At 43.0% G+C, this 17,812-nt stretch overlaps 1 protein-coding gene across 29 annotated transcripts in view; it reads right to left on the bottom strand.

The window, feature by feature from the left end:
• Positions 1 to 17,812, bottom strand: part of CADPS (calcium dependent secretion activator) — a 481,928-nt gene that overhangs the window by 256,644 nt on the left and 207,472 nt on the right. For all 29 annotated transcript variants that reach the window (XM_086697709.1, XM_086697711.1, XM_086697714.1 and 26 more), the window contains exon 4: positions 9,400 to 9,480. In XM_086697709.1, the coding sequence (XP_086553835.1) occupies positions 9,400 to 9,480 (81 nt within the window). The remainder of the gene's footprint in view (positions 1 to 9,399; positions 9,481 to 17,812) is intronic.

The following is a 17,812-nucleotide window of genomic DNA, read 5'->3' as shown; positions in this document are numbered from 1 at the left end:
CACCTACAGTACACAAAGGTACTCTTTACCCCACATCCTCATCAACACTTTTATTTCTTGTCTTTTTGGTGACAGCCATTCTAACAGAGAGGTGATACCTCATTGTGATTTTGAATTGTTTTTCCCTGATGCTTGGTGATGTTGAGAATCTTTTCATGTGTCTGTTAGGCATCTGTGTGTCTTCTTTGGAGAAATGTCTATGCAGGTCCCTCTACCAGTTTTGTAGTTGGGTTGTTTGATTTTTTGATATTGAGCTGTGTGAATTTTTAAAAAATATATTTTGGATATTAACCCATTATCGATTCTATCATTCACAAAGATCTTCTCCCATTCAGTATGTTGTCTTTTTGTTTTATTGATGGTTTCCTTTACTATGCAAAAGGTTTTTTAGCTTGATGTACTCCCATTTATTTATTTTTGCTTTTGTTGCCCATGCTTGAGGAGTCAGATCCAAAAAAATATTGCTTAAAATGATGTCCAAGAGCCTTCTGCCTATGTTTTCTTCTAGGAGTTTTATGGTTTCCAGTCTTACATTTAAATCTTTATCCATTTTGAATTTGCTGTTCTATATGGTATAAGAAAGTGGCTCAGGTTCATTCTATTCATTAACTATCCAGTTTTCCCAGCACCATTTGTTGAAGAGACTGTCTCTTCTCCATTGTATATGCTTGTCTCTTTGGTTAAAGACTAAATGACCATAAAAGTGCGGGGTTATTCCTGGACAATCTATACTGTTTCATTGATCCATTGTGTGTGGTTTCATGCCATACTGCTTTGGTTTCTGTAGCATTTTAGTATAGTTTGAGATCAAGGAGTGTGATACCTCCAGCTGTTTTCTTTTTCTCAAGACAGCTTTAGCTATTTGAGGTCTTTGTGGTTCCATACAAATTTTAGGATTATTTGTTCTAGTTTTGTGAAAAATACTATAGGTGTTTTGATAGGTATTGCACTGAATGTGTAGACTGCCTTGGGTAGTATGGACATTTAAACAGTATTAACTCTTCCACTCCATGAGCAAAGAATACCTTTCCATTTACTTGTGGCTATCTTTCATCGATGTCTTATGGTTGTCAAAGCAACAGGTTTTTCACCTCCTTGACTAAATTTATTCCTAGGTATTCTATTCTTTCTGTTGCAGTTGTAAATGGGATTGTTTCCTTAATTTCTCTTTCGGATAGTTTATTATGTGTGTATAGAAATGCAACAAGTTTAGGCATATTAATTTTGTATCCTGCAACTTACTGAATTCATTTATTACTTCTAAGTTTTTTTTTTTTTTTTAATTTTTTTTTTCAACGTTTATTTATTTTTGGGACAGAGAGAGACAGAGCATGAACGGGGGAGGGGCAGAGAGAGAGGGAGACACAGAATCGGAAACAGGCTCCAGGCTCTGAGCCATCAGCCCAGAGCCCGACGCGGGGCTCGAACTCACGGACCGTGAGATCGTGACCTGGCTGAAGTCGGACGCTTAACCGACTGCGCCACCCAGGCGCCCCTAAGTTTTTTGGTGGAGTCTTAAGGGTTTCTACACACAGTACTATGTCATCTGCAAATAGTAGCAGTTTTACTTCTTCTTTCCCAATCTGGATGTTTTTTATCTATTTTTCTTGTCAGATTTCTGTGACTAAGACTTCCAATACTATGTTGAATAAAAATGGTGAGAGTGGACATCACTGTCTTGTTCCTGATCTCAGAGGAAAAATTTTCAGCTTTTCACCACTGAATAGGATGTTAGCTGTAGGTTTGTTATATATGGCTTTTATCATATTGAGATATATTCCCTCTGTACCCATTTTTTGAGTGTTTTAATCACAATTGGATATTGAATTTCATTGAATGCTTTTTCTGCATCTATTGAAACGATAATATAGTTGTTCCCTTCTTTTGGTCAGTGTGATATATCACATTCATTGATCTGCAGATACTGAATCATCCTTGCATCCCTGGAATACATCCCATTTGATCACGCTATATGGTCCTTTTACTGTACTATTAAATTCAGGTTGCTCATATTTTATTGAGGACTTTTGTATCTATGTTCATCAGGCATAATGGCCTGTTATTTTCTGTTTTTGTGGTATCTTTGGTTTTGATATCAGGGGACTGCTAGTCTCACAGAAAGAGTTATGAAGCATTCCTTTCTCCTCAGTTTTTTGGAGTAGTTTGAGAAGGGTAGGTATTAACTCTTCTTTAAATATTTGGTAGAATTCACCTGTAAACCATCTGGTCCTGGAGTTTTGTTTTGGGAGTCATTTGATTACTGATTCAATTTCATAAATAACAATCAGTATATTCAGATTTTCTATTTCTTCTTGATTCAGTCTGGGAAGATTGCATGTTTGTAAGAATTTATCCCTTTCTTCTAGGTTGTCCCATTTGTTGGTACATAATCATCTGTAGTAATCTCTAATTATCCTTATTTCTGCGGGTTCAGTCGGAGCTTCTCCTCTTTCATTTCTGACTTTGTTTGGTCCCTCTCTCTTTTTTCTTGATGAGTCTGGCTAAAGGTTATCAATTTTCTTTATTTCCTCAAAGAACTAGCTCTTAGTTTCATTGATCTTTTCTATTGTTTTGTTTTAGTTTCTACTTCATTTGTTTCTGATCGATTTTTATTATCTCCTTCCTTCTATTAACTCTGGACTGTTCTTTATCTAGTTTCTTTAGGTGTTACAGTTGGATTGTTTATTTGAAAATTTTCTTGTTTCTTGAGGCAGGTCTGTATCAGTATAAACTTCTCTCTTAGAGCTGCTTTTGCTGTGGTCCATAGATTTTGTACTGTTGTGTTTCCATTTTTATTTGTTTCAAGGTATTTTAAATTTCTTCATTCACCCACAGGTTGTTTGGTAGCATGTTGTTTAGCCTCTATGTGTTTGTGTTTTTTAGTTTTCTTATAGTTGGTCTCGAGTTTCATACCATTGTGGTCAGAAAAGATACATGATGTAATTTCAATCTTAAATTTATTGAGACGTGTTTTGTGGCCTAACATATCATCTCTCTTGGAAAATGTTCCATGTATCCTTGAGAAGAATGTATATTCTGTTTTTGGAGTGGAATGCTTTGTATTCATCTATTAAGTCCATCTAATCTGAGGTATTTTTTAAGGTCAGTGTTTCTTTATTGGCTTTCTGTCTGGATGATCTCTCCATTGAGATAAGTGGGATGTTGATCTCCTACTATTATTGTATTACTGTGTTTCTCCCTTTATGTCTGTAAATGTTTGCTTTATGTATTTAGGTGCCTCTATGTTGGGTGCACAATTATTTATAAGTGTTATATTCTCTTGTATTGATCCCTGTATTATTAGGTAATGCCCTTCTTTGTCTCTTTGTTAAAACAAAGAGACTTTGTTTTAAAGTCTCTTTTGTCTGATATAATTATTGCTACACCAACTTTCTTTTCCTTTTCTTTTGCATGAAATATCTTTTTTCCATCCTTACATTTTCAGTCTGTGTTTGTGTTTAGATCTGGAGTGAGTCTCTTGTAGGCAGCATATAGATGGGTCTTGTTTTTCTATCCATTCAGCTACTGTACGTCTTTTGATTACAACATTTAGTCCTTTTACATTTAAAGTAATTACTGATAGATATGTACTTATCGCCATTTTGTTGATGGTTTTCTGGTTGTTTTTGTAGCTCTTCTCTCTTCCTGTCTTCTTCTCTTGCTCTCTTCCCTTGTGATTTGGTGACTTTCCTTATTGTTATACTTGCATTCCTTTCTCTTCATTTTTGTGTCTACTATAGATATTTGGTTTGTGGTTACCATGAAGTTCATATATAACATCCTACGTATATGGCACTCTATTTTAAGTTGATGGTTGCTTAAGTTCAAGCACATTCTAAAAGTACAACATCTCCTCCTTCCCCCATTTATGTTTTTCACATAATATTATACATCTTAATATTTTGTGTATCCTGGATTAACAATTGTAGGTCTGGACAATGTTATTACTTTTCTCTTTTCACCATACTCGCTATGCAGGTGGTTCATCCACTACTTTTACTATACGTTTATCTTTACCAGTGAGATTTTTTCTTTCATAGTTTTCTTCTATTTATAAACTTTCTTTTCCATTTACAGAAATCTCTTTAACACTTCTTGTAAGGGGCTGGTTTGGTGTTGATGAACTCCTTTAGCTTTTATTTGCCTGGGAAACTCCTTACCTCTTCTTCAATTCTGAGTAATAATCATACTGGGTAGAGTATTCTTGATTATAATTCTTTTCCTTTCAGCACTTTGAATATATTGTGCCACTCCCTTTTGGTCTGTAAAGTTTCTGCTGAAAAATCAGCTATGGTCTTATGGGGGTTCCCTTGTATGTAACCAGTTGTTTTCCTATTGATGATTTTAAGATCCTCTCTTTGTCTTTAACTGTTGACACTGATTATACTGTGTCTTGATGTGTGTCTCTTTGGGTTCATCTTCTTTGGGACTCTCTCTGATTTCTGGACCTGGATGCCTGTTTCCTTTGTCGGATAGGGAAGTTTTCAGCCATTGTTTCTTCAGATAGGTTTTATGTCCCTTTCTTTCTCTCTTTTCCTTCTGAGATCCCATAATATGAATGTTAGTACACTTGATGTTGTCTTGGAGGTCCCTGAAATTATTAATGCTTTTCAAATTCTTTTTCCTTTTTGCTGTTCTGATTGGGTGATTTGCACTACCCTATCTTCCAGGTCGCTGATCCATCCCTCTGCATCATCTTATCTGCTGCTAAGTCCCTTTGGTGTATTTTTCATTTCAGTCATTATATTCTTCAGCTCTGATGGATTCTTTTTTATATTTTCTATCTCTTTGTTGAAGTTCTGGCAATGTGCATCCATTCTTCTCCTAAGTTGGGTGAGCATCTGTATGACCATTACTTTGAACTCGTTATCTGGTAGATTGCTTATGTCCATTTCATCTAGTTCTTTTTCTGAGGTTTTGTCTTATTCTTTCAGTTGGAACGTATTCTTCTGTCTCCTCATTATGCTCAATTCTCTGTTTATTTCTATCTCTTAGATCAGTTCTGCTTCCCAGTCTTGAAAGAGTGGCTTTATGCAGAATGTGTCATATGGAGCCCAATGCAAACGCCCCTAGTCACTTGAGATAGGTGCCCTGGGGGTGGGGGTAAGTCTATACTCTCCTGCTGTGACTGGGCGACAACCCACTGTTGTGCATCTGATCTGAAGTACTGGCTGTCGGCCTAGCTGTCTGTAAAGCCTGGCTCGAGGGCTGCAGATATGTTGGTGGGTGGAATTATTGTCCTTTTGGCTGTGAAGTCCTGCTGAGGTGCAGGGTTGTACAGGGCTCTCAGTGGGGCACATCCCCTGACATAGCAGTCTGGAGGGAGGATTCCAAATTGCTGCCTACCAGCACCAGGATTAGCACAGCAGAACGAAACAGGAAAATTGGCTGCAGCCAGTGTCTCCGTCCCCAGGGAGAGGCTTAGATGTCTCCTGCCTCACTGTCTGATGTTCCAGGATTAACAAGTGGGTCTCCTTCACCTGTGGTCTACGTGCTTATCGATCTCATGCGTTTTGTACTGGTTGCTGGGTTGAGTGAGTCTGTATGTAAGCCCTTTAATAGCAGTTTCGCTTTCTCTACAGTTCTATAGTTTTCCTGAGTGAATTCCCTGTTGGTTTTCAAAGCCTGGTGTTTTGGGGGCCCATCTACGGGTTGGGTTTCCTGATGTGGAGCTCAAATCTCTTGCTCCTCAGTGATACTTTCTACATGGCTGAGATTCTTCTGATTTGAGTGACATGCCGCACCTAGGGAGTGGTTTCTTCCTTAGTGAGACTGTATCTCTGCCCCTTCTACCTGTGTTAGTGCTGTCCCTTGTTGTGGGGGCTCTGCTCATCCAATTTCTAGGCTCTCTTCAGAGGGGACAATTCCACATACAGTTGTAGATTTGTTGTGTCTGTGGGAGGAGGTGAGCTCAGGATCTTCCTACGCCACCATCTTGCCTGTCCCCTATCCAGGAATTTCTGGTTATGATATTTACAGGAGCTGATGTTCAGCCATATGGGTTGAATTGCACACTCTCACTAAAATTCACTGTGATGCCAGAAATAGAAAAATCAGGGTATGCTAAAAAAAAAAAAAAAAAGATAAGCAGGGGTGCTTTGCTGGAATATCCCTTCACGAACTAGTCAATATCTAAAATCTCGATATTTTGTTTTAATTTTTGGCAGATATTGTTCAATTTTCCTCCGTATTAGCCAGCCTAGTTTAGGCAAAAAGAGAATTTATATTTCTCGGAACCCAACTAAACCGAGGGAAAAGCAGTTACACAGCTGAGGCTCAAGAATAAGTGTAACCAAGGACTTGAACATCCTGGGAATCTCAATATATTCCCTGTCTCCGTCTCTCTCCGTATGTTGACTTCATTCTTTCATCTTCTTTTCCCTAATGGAAGAATTGAACATGGCTGTAGACATCTTTCTAGCATGAGAAGACCCAGCCCTATTGGCCCACAGCCCACAGTCCCCAGGGAAGTAGTTCATTGGTTTAGTTGCATCAGGGATCCATTGCTGGACCAACCAGAATATGGTCATGGCAGGCTGGGAACTGTGATTGGTTCCATGTGAGTAAAGAATGCATTTCCAGGACTAATTCGTTGTGGCAAGGAGACCATTGGCATGAATAAACGATGAAGAAGAAGCCAGTCCATTTCTACAAGAACAGGAGATATTGGTGGGCAGACTCACTCATAGAAATCCTCAATACCCTAAATGTTTGGGGGATACTCCATATACTTTGAAATTATTCTCCATTCTCTATAAATAATGACCAAGATAGATTTACTTTAATTGCCTATTTCATTGTCTAAGAAAGTCTAGTTCTAAGTTGTCAATAATACCCTACTTGGGATCAGAATATCTAGTAGTATGGGCTGGGGAGAGAGTTCTCGGACCTACTGTTGTTCATAGATGAGGAATTTGGCTCACTAGATAACAGTTGTTCATGGTCTTTTAAAAACTGAAATTAGCCTACACTAGGTTCTTAAATTATCATGTGAAGCCTCAAAATAAACAACTAAAATAAAGGTGCCATGGCCTTGTTTTTGAAGTGTGTGTGTGTGTGTGTGTGTGTGTGTGTGTGTGTGTAATTTTCTTCAAATGAGATGAAGACTTAGTAGTTTGGTATGTAATAGGCTAAGAATGGACCAAATGACCTCTATATTCAGCATAATCTGCTGAGGAGACACTGAGTTTACAAAAGTAAATTCTGAAGCTTTATTGATGTTTTTTCTCTCATTAGGCAGGGTTTTCCAACATAAGAGCCTTTTACGCTACCTTTCGGCAAATCCATAACTGCATCTTATTTTTATCCGACAGACTGACGCTACTATAAACTTTGAAGATGTCCAAAAACAAAATGCAAAATATTTCAATAAAGCTGCTTAAGCCCAAACGGGGATTTTCGAGCTTTTTGGAATCTCATTTTGGTTTCTCTTCCAGTAGAAGTCCTTTCCATGTGTCCAAGTCCTTAGACATTTTTCTTAATATTTTGTTTTCATTTTTGAGAGAGACAGAGTACGGGGGGTGGGAGGGGCAGAGAGAGAGAGCAAGACACAGAATCCGAAGCAGGCTCCAGGCTCTGAGCTGTCAGCACAGAGCCCGATGCAGGGCCCAAACTCGTGAATGGTGAGATCATGACCTGAGCCAAAGTTGGATGCTTAACTGACCGAGCCACCCAGGTGCCCCTAGACACTTCTTTCCATAGACAAAAAGGGTAAAAGCCAGGCTCTACTAATTGGCATCCTCCTAACCATCCCCACAGCCTCCTACCCTCACAGAGACAGATGTCCTGTGGTTACCATAGGAACAAGTAGGATACCATTGTTTAAAATTTTGATATTTTACTCTTCATGGGTTTTTGCATTAACTATGCTTTAAAAATATTTCATTAAAATGGTATTTACCATGCTTACTGCACTTGTGGCCCCCCACGTTTAAATTTTGTACCTTACGTGAGTACCAGGCTCACCCTTGTCCCAGCCCTCGTATTTAGACAGACTTGAATTAAGGCTCCAGGGTAGTGCCTTAACCAGTACCTATCCTGCTCAGTCTTGATTTCCCCACCTCTAAAACAAAAATGATAACTGAAATATACTTAGGGGCTGTTTTAAGGGTTAAATGAGATGTACATGTAAAGCATTTAGTATGCTTGAAACAGTCAGCACTCAATGAATTCTACTAACATTACTACTGTCGCTAATAACACAAATGACAGCAACAGCGATAATAGTGGATAACTTTCAGGTTCACAGACATCAACAGTTAAGACATAATCCCAACTCTAGAGAAACCCTGTCTACCAGGAGACTCAGAAATGTAAAAAAAATAGTCACCATTCAGTGAACTGTTACAATAAAGGTCTAAATGTGGTGTGAGGCCTCTCTCTGGGAGAGAGGAGAACTAGCTAAGCTCTCAGAGAAGGGGTTTTAAGTTGAGCACCAAAGGCTGAGTAAGAGGGTTTGCTAAAAGGAGAAGAAAAGAAAGGTCACTCTGGTGGGTGCACAGTCATTGAGGCGAGAAAGGGCCTGCTGGACCACTCCAAGGGAGACAGTCTCTGTAGCTGAAATGGGGGGTTCTGATGGGAAAGTTGTGGGAGGTGAGTCTAACAAGAAAGGACCTAAGGCTCTCGATGAAGAGCCTGGAATATCATTCTGAAGAGATTAGATTTTGTTCTGGGGGCAGTGAAGGATTCTACTGAAGGATTCCAAGGCTCTGTTTGTGAGATGTTCATGCGTGAGGTTGAGAATGGCAACCGTGTGGAGGACAGACTGGAGAGGGCAGCAGTAGAGCCAGGGATACCCACGAGGAGACTATCGTGAGATCTGGGCATGAGGATGAGGGCCTGAATCAAAGCACTAGCCGAGGTGCTGGAAAGCAGTCAAGAGATCTGACCCACATTTTGGAGGCAGAATCAATGAGCTGGGCAGCTGACTGCGTGTGGGGGGTTATGGGGAGGAAGGAGGAACTGAGAACACCTAGGAAGTCCCATCTGTAGTAACTGATAGAGAACACGTGACGAGGAGCCATTGCAGGTATGCGTACACAGTGGGAAGAAGAAGAAGAAAAGGAGCTAGATTTTGAACGCATTTAACTTGGAATGCAGGGGACTATCCAAGAAGAAATGTTCTCAATAGACAGTTGGAAAAATAAGGCAAAAGGAAAAGGAAAGGTGGAAAAGGGAAGGTGGGGCTTGAATATTGACTGGAACATAGAAAACATACAAGCTATCTGGGAGAATTGCCCTGAGAAAGGAGGAATGAGGGCTCAGTCAAGTGATTGTCCTCATCTTCCTTCCTCTCTGCTTCTCACTTTTATCTTTCCATGGACCTTAATAAAAATCAGTGTGCTTCCTGTGTGGAACTTTGGCCTGATCCCCCAGCAAATGTCCCCAAAGCTTTCTTACCCTGGCTATTTGGTCTGCCATTTGGAGACGTCCATCCAGCTCTCGTCTGATCTGGGCTGCTTGCTCATCTGGATTGTCCAGCTGCACAAAAGCACAAACATGGGAGATGTTCAGTTTAGATCGCAAAAGCCAGTAAACTTATGACTTTGCATTTTACACGCCCCAATTTCTGTCCCCGTAGACACATTTCACTAAAAGTTAAGAATTCTGTAACAAACAAATCCAATTTGAGTGAAGTCTTAAATGAAATCCTTGCAGGCAGAGCATCACGTGGTAGACAGTTGCTAGGAAAGACACGAGAATGAGTTTGCACAAGAGTCACTTGAGAACTGCTGGGCAGGAGTGCTTCCAATGAGGGCCCAATAGCACCTCTGTTTTGGTCCAATGAAGAAAGTGTTTACATGACAGACATACAAAGAAGGAGACAGTAAAATAACTATTAGAAATGTGTGGAGCAGACAGAGTGCCTATCTGTAGCGCCTCCATGGCATATATCCCACAGCTGTCCCACCCCCAGACCGTGGGAGATTAATCAATCATTGCGTTCCTTCTTTTGAGCCCTGAGACTTCCTCAGCTAGTACTCCAGATGGCCACTATCACGGAGTCGGTGTTGACATCTAAGTTGAAATCTATCCTAGTCTTCCCTGGAGTTGGAGGTTTTAGGACATAAGATTCAGCATAACTAAGCAGAAATAAACTTGAGCAACTCCCTAACTTCTCTGGTTTTCCCACCTATAGAATGAAGGGGTTGGTTACATAATTGCCATTCTTACCACATCTGTCTGTGAATCTATGAAAGAAGTTGGTAAACATTTCTGTAAAGGGCCATATAGTTAATCCTTTAGGCTTTGAGAGTCATAAGATCTCTGTTGCAATGACTCAGGTCTTCGAAACAAATGTGAAAACAGACATCGTTGATCCATAAATGAATGAGCATTTCTGTCTTCCAATAAAACTTTATGTGCAACCGTAGGTGGTAGGCCATAGTTGTTGATCTTTGCTCTACGAATTACGTTTCTGTCATTCAACAAACATCTTCTTTCATTGAAACACACACACACACACACACACACACACACACACACACACACACACACGAATATTACCAAGCCATAAAAAATGAAACCTTGACATTAGCAACTAGATGGAACTGGGAGATGTAGTATGCTAACCAAAATAAGTCAGTTAGAGAAAGACAAATACCATGTAATTTCAGTCATATGCGGAATGTAAGAAACCAAACAAATGAGCAAAGGGAAAAAAGTAAAAAGAGAGAGGCAAACTAGGAAATGGACCCTTAACTATAGAGAACTGAGGGTTATCGGGGGGGGGGGCATGGGCACCAAAAAATTAAGGTTCTCTACTTACTTCCAGGTAAGCCTACAATTATCCTTCAAACTGTAATTGAGTCTGTTTTGTTCAGTGATTTATGACTAATTTTATTCACAGAAAAGTGTAATAAAGAGGGAACAGTGACATTCAAATAGGATTTATTCCTCTTTATAGTACATATTAACTCACAAAAAAAAAGTAGCTTAAGAAGTATCTGAATTTTCTAAGTCCCTTAGCTTTATTAGAAAAAGAATTTTTAATGTTTATTTATTTTTGAGAGAGAGAGAGAGAGAAAGAGAACGAGCAGGGAGGGGCAGAGCAAGGGAGAAGACACAGAATCCAAAGCAGGCTCTAGGCTCTGGGCTGTCCGCACAGAGCCGGATGCAGGGCTCGAACTCACGAACTGTAAGATCATGACCTGAGCTGAAGTCAGATGCTTAACTGACTGAGCCACCCAGGCGCCCCTAAGTCCCTTTCCTTTAAAAGCTATTTTTGGGGCGCCTGGGTGGCGCAGTCGGTTGAGCGTCCGACTTCAGCCAGGTCACGATCTCGCGGTCCGTGAGTTTGAGCCCCGCGTCAGGCTCTGGGCGGATGGCTCAGAGCCTGGAGCCTGTTTCCGATTCTGTGTCTCCCTCTCTCTCTGCCCCTCCCCCGTTCATGCTCTGTCTCTCTCTGTCCCAAAAATAAATAAACGTTGAAAAAAAAAATTAAAAAAAAAAAAGCTATTTTTATTTAGAAATTTTAAAATAAAAACCCAGATCCATGCTTAAAAAAAAAAGAAAGAAAGAATCTCATTTATGGTACAAAATGGCATAGAAAATAAGTTATTTTTAATATGATGTAAACAAGAACACTAAAAAAGTTATGGTCATACTTTTGAAGCATTGTGCATAGTCTTTTTTGGTTGTTTTATAAAACACATAAAATCCATCTAGTTTTATGCATTTTTATCACCTTGTTCAATTCATGAGTTGCCTTACCTTCTCCTTTCCACAGTTTTGAGGAGCAGGACTATTTCCTAGATCATAAAGACTGGATGACAACTTTTGGCCATCTATTCTTTTTTTCTATTATTTATTTAAAAAAAGGGGGGTTTTAAAAAATGTTTTTACTTATCTTTGAAGGAGAGAGAGACAGAGCATGACCGGGGGAGGAGCAGAGAGAGAGGGAAACACAGAATCCAAAGCAGTCTCCAGGCTCTGAGCTGTCAGCAGAGAGCCCTACGCGGGGCTCGAACCCACGAACCGTGAGATCATGACCTGAGCCAAAGTCGGATGCCCAACCAACTGAGCCACCCAGGCACCCCTGGCCATCTATTCTAAAAGTGTTCTGCTGAACAACAATCTATCAAATAGAGTTTAATAAGGGTTCCAGAAGGCCTCCAGAAGAACGGTCAGTTGAATTTGGCAAATGGTACGTCAAAATGCACAAAATCGCTGAGAAGTTCTGCATTAGGGAAATCTGTTAGACTGTGACCAACTTAAATATTTTTAAATTGACACTGAAATGTTTGTTTTTTGCACAGTACAGTGCCCAGAGAATGAACTGGAAAACCTGTTCCACATACATATGAAGAGAACCACACGAAAGCAGTTATGTGCTGTCCAGGAGTCCACCCATTACAACTTTCCAATAGGTGCACATGGGAAACACAGTATCTTCCATGTTGTTTTTAAGCTCTAAGGAGCTGCTTTTATTCTACTCCCTTGGGAACCCAACACTTCTTCAGCTCCAGGTACAAATCCACTGGGAACATTCAGAAATGTTTTGTTCAAATACACAGGCAGACCAAACGTCTGCCTTCTTCACTGAGAAGCAGCAAAATGATTTGGTTAGAGGATAAAGTTGGGAATTCTGTCAGAAGATACGGTGTTCACAGAGAAAGAAATGAAAAAGAGAAAACACATCCTATAGAGCCGTCCCTATTACTAAATTTTGCAGGGACATCTGGCCCTCATCAAACGTTAACTAGAGACAGCAGAGAATGTCATCAATGAAGACAAGCTGGCTACGTCTACTCTAGGCTTCATTCATTAATTCACGGGTTCTTTCATTTACTCATTCATTTATCAGATTTTTATGGAATGTCTTGATATGCCAACAGTGGAATACAGAAAGGAACAAGGCAGACTTAGTTGGTGCCTCCATGGAGCTTAAATCTAGCAAGGACAGACAAGGTTATTTGAACATTTTGGGCACAAAAGAGAGAAGACTAGCACTTACTGATGCCTAAGTCAAGCCCTGGTATCCTGTAACCTATATTTCAGTGTTTTCTAATGGGTCTCAAGAAATAGATATTAATATGCATTCTTCCAGGAGAAGGAGTCTGGGGTCAGGAAGTGCTGCTCCCTCCTGGAACCATATATGATTAAGATTCTGAGCAATTCTAGGGGCTCCTGAGTGGCTCAGTTGGCTAAGTGTCCAGGTAAGCGTCTGACTCTTCATTTTGGCTCAGGTCGTGATCTCACCGTTCATGAGTTTGATCCCTGTGTCGGGCTCTGTGCTGACAGTGCTTGGGATTCTCTCTCTCTCTTCCTCTCTTCCTCTCTCTCTGCCCCCCCCCGCCCCCCACTCATTCTCTCTCAAAATAAAAATAAACTAAGAAAAAAAGAGATTCTGAGCAATTCTAGAATAAATAAGCCTATTGAACTGCATGCAATTTGTCTTTTACTCAATTCTTTGATTGAAAAGTATTCCACGGTGCAGTTTGTGAAAGAGCTTTAGGAGATTGGTACCACTATTACCCCCTGTTACAGATGAGGAAACTGAATCTCAGTAAGGTTCAGGAACTTGCTGTAGTTCACACAGCAGGTCAAGTGGTAGGATCCATTAGAAACGGAGTTGGTCTTGCCTCAAACTGAAGCTCTTTTGCTCTGCCTTATGTTGGTTTCCTTCTTAAGTGCCTTGTTTGGTTTCCTAATTGGTTCTGACAAGTAACTACCTTGGCGGCCTCATTTCTGTTCCTTGTATACATGGGACAGTTTACCACACTGAGCCACCACTGTGGGGCAGAGAAATGTCTACCCTTCGTCCGCTGTCACGACTGGCTGACTTCTGCCAGGGAGGCTATAGCAGTGCCAGGGCCCTCTTGAAGAAATGAGAGCAATGGATGTGTCCTTATCCTGGCTCTGCCCCTCAGGAGCTGTGTGACCTTAAGCAAGTGACTCAACCTCTCTGTGCTTCAGGCCTTTTCATCTGAATAACCAGTGTAATAAATCTACCTAAGGTTGTCGTAAGGATTCACTGAGACAGTGGATATAAAGTGCTTAGCCCAGTGCCCGGCATGCAGTTTCCTGAACGAATCTTCAGGAAACGGTGGCTGCTGTTTGTGTTATTAAAGAAGCCTACGGTGGCTGTATTTCTGACATGGGCCACAGTGGGGCGTCAAAGATTCAGACAAGAACGTACCAGACGGGACAGTGTCCCTCTGTGGTGTGGATATAGGGATTTGCTCTGATAGTCTGCACCGTGGAAAGGAAGGGTTCAGGGGCTCCCACCTCTTGACAAATTTCCCTGGCTTCCCAGGGCCGCCAATGTTCTCTGGAGTCAAATCCCTTTGCTCTGTTAGATTTTAATTAGGAGAGTGACCGGAAGGCAGACACGGCTGCCCAACAGCTAATGATCCCAAGGTGGGGGATGGAAAAGGAAATGCAGCCAAAGTTCCCTCAAACAGCCTGGTATAAGAGAGACGGCCATCCTCAATCGAGGAGCTTGACAGCCCTACCCTATGAAACCCAAAAATACAGAGAGAAATCAAGTAATCACCTTTTCAAGTGCCCGAAAGAAAAAAACCCCGAGAGTGAGCTTCCATGGAAACAACGTTCTGTTTACTGCACTGGCCTTTTCCACCAAGGGAAGGAAAGATCGGCTGGCCAACCAGGCCAAGGGCAAACCTTGCCGCTGACAGCTCATTAGGGTTAAAATATGTACATGTGTATGAAGGCTCTTTACCTAATTAGACGAATAATCTTCCTACTAGCAGAGGTCAGGCAGAGGCAGCGTGGTGGCTGTTAGGATTTGCCTGCCAAGCGAAGGGACTGTTTCCCTGAACTTTTCTCTTCAAGGGATGGGGAGCTGGGCTCAGCATTGCCCAAGTGCTCACAGGTGATCACCTAAGCCATCAGTTCAAGCCCATCCCAAGGCCTGGGTTTCTCTGCAGCTCATGCTGTGCCCCTTCAGTAAATGCAGAGACAAGAACTCAGACCAGCGTGGCTGTCGGTCGGCCCGGTTTACACCTGCAGGGAGAGCACGTGGCAGAGGACGCAGGCCTGAGAATAGGGCAGAGGGAGGTCTGTGCCCAGCTATCCCACTCCCTGGTTCCACGACCTTGTCAGGTTTCTGAATCTCGGAGCCTCAGTGTCCTCAACTGCTAAGTGGGGATCAGTTTCATCTTGCGAGGCTACTCAAAGGACTAAATGGGACAACAGGTGGCACGTTTTGAGAGAAGTCAGGCAGACCTGGGTCCAAATCCCGGCTTTGTAATTTCCTTCCTCAAAGGGATCGAACAAGTGACTGGACCTAAGCCTCGGTTTCCTATTTGTAAACTGGGGTAAGATACCTACCCCAGTGTGTTCTTAGGGTTCAATGAGATGGTATGTGCCAAGCACCTAGCATGGTGCAGGCACACAGTGGGTCCTATAGTTTAGCAAAGAGTTTCTAGAATTGTCCCGATTCTAGGGAGAGCACACATCAGATGTCAATTCCCCTCCCGGCCTGTTGTGATTTATGACAGAAACCAGACACGGGGGTGGGGGAGCCCTTGGAGTGAACGAGGAGCCTGTGTTCTGGTCCTCAATGTGCCCTTAGCTGGGGGGCTTTGGGCCCAAGTCATGACCCCTCTGTCCACAGTCCCTTCACCTGAGAAAGGACAAACCCTCGCTATTATGTCCCAGGGGTCTCTGCAAAGCCTAGACGAGCACTTGTCAAAGGTATATTCTGGGGACACTAGTCCCGCCGAGAAAGGGGTATGTGGCCAGTTAGAGTCGATGCCCCCTCTCCCCTTCCTGGATCGCTGCATGACACATCAGTGAGAAGGTACACTCGGGTGGCCCTACATTTCCCAATCCTATCCCACCCTGTGTGTAAGTCATTTAAACGCCCAGCGGCACATTTTGGGATAGTCTCTCCGAAGCAATTCTCCCGTGCGTTTCATTTTTTTCATGTCTGTGGATACGTCCAGCTGTTCTGGAGGGAGGAGACAGGGAGGAAGCTACGTCACTATGCACGTGGATTTGTATGTCAGTTACGAGGAACCCACCTGGGAACACTGATCTCTGCGACAATGGAGAAATCATCACTGGGTTGAGGCTTGGAGCCTCCTCATTAGTCCCACAGGCCCTGGAAGATCGGCCTTGACCATGTGCCTGGGAGACATCTCTGGGTATCACCTTTCCCTAGGGTTGCCTGCATTCTTTGGGCTCACACATTTGGGGGCAAGTCCGACTCTGGAGTGTTCCAAACCCATCATTATTACCGCCGCCAGGCAGTCTCCAGTCAAGCAAAAAGCAGACATGATTCACATATGCGGAAAATTTAAACGGAAACAGGCGGATTACTTCATGCGTTATTTGAATAATTGTTCTACTTTCTGGAAGAATCTGTGGTATTCTGCCTCAGAATGAATGGACCAACTCAGCCTCAGGACGACAGTGAAGATGATCCAGCACTGTGGCTGCAAGGAGCATTAGAGACGATGAAGTAAGTTCAGGAGGAGGTGTAGGCCCTGCTGAGCTCTGTGGCCCGTCGGACATCACATCGCCCCCCTCAGCACAGGCCTCTGGGCTCCTCGCTGAGGCCTCTGGGAGGGGTTGTTTTCTCTGCTGCCAGGTGCTTGCATGTTTCCCACAGCCGGAGCATTCTCCCCTGTCTCCTCCTTGACTCGTAACCGTTCTTCCTCTTCATCCTTCAGCTTTGCAGCAAACTCTTCTCTGACCCCTCCAGACTTGGTGGGTTTCTCCTGCCAAGTTCTCCTAGCACGACGCACCTCTCCTTTTATTAGCATGTTTCACAGCTGTAATTTCACCTGCACTCACGTGATGCTGGGATGTCTACCTACTACACTGTTAAGCTCCTTGAGGGCAGGGACGCGTGTGACTTTGCTTACCTCTGTGTCCCCAGCGCCTCGCACGGTGCTGAACACACAGGGGCCTCCTGATACTTGCCTGACCAAGTTAATTAACTGTGACCCAAAGAGGGAAAGTGACCTGCCCAGAAGTCGCACCATCATCAGCGAGGGAGCTGGGACCAGGTTCCCAACCTGCTAACTTCGAGCTTGCTTGCTGCTTAGTGACTGTGTCCTGGGAAGTGCCATGCTCCGCAGAAACAGGTAAAGACTGAACTTTGCTAGCCTGTCAACCCGTTTACAGTCCTAATGAAGCATCCTTGATTCCGGGCTTTGGGGGCTTGAGTCGGGTGCACCTGTCACTGGTGACAGGGAGTGCAAGCCAGAGGCTGACCTGGCTTCCCTGGATCCGTTTCCCTGGTTTCCTCTCCACTTCTGGCCCCTTGGTTCCCAGGGATTAGTGTCTGAGCAGGAGGCTGCCAAGAGCTACTGCAGAGGAGGGCGGAGGCAGCTCCCTGTAAAGTACTCCTGTCAGCTGGCACGGCCCTCCTTTTCTCCACAGCCCCGTGTTTTTTTATCCTTCTTCACAAACTGCTCCAGCAAATGCCGCCCTCCTGGCACACTGCAGTCTGGAAAGTTACAGCCAGGACAGTTCCCCTCCAGGGGACGTGGGTGCCCAAGCTCCTGTCTCAAGAATGTACTGAGGTTGGGACTGTGGCTACAGCACTGTGCTCAGGGCCTGCCTGCCACCTCCGAACTCCTTTCCCGCCAACCTGTCTCCCCCTCGTCCACCTCCGACGGGGCTGGAGAACGTGGGCAGCAAGCATTCCCCCCCTACTGTCCAGGTTCAAATCCTGACCCTTCCACTTGGAGGCTGGTCTGTGCTGAACACATTATGAGACCTCTCTGAGCCTTAACTTTAGTTTTCAACTCCCGGGACTTGTAGCAGAATGCCTGGCACACGGTCACTTTCAGAAAATCTCAGCAGCTCATTAAAAAAAAAAAAGGTGGGGAGCGCC

Source organism: Puma concolor, chromosome A2, assembly GCF_028749965.1.
Source record: "Puma concolor isolate L17-30 chromosome A2, mPumCon1.1.hap2, whole genome shotgun sequence".
In the NCBI taxonomy this organism is placed as follows: Eukaryota; Metazoa; Chordata; class Mammalia; order Carnivora; family Felidae; genus Puma; species Puma concolor.
This window is presented reverse-complemented; position numbering and strand designations above follow the sequence as displayed.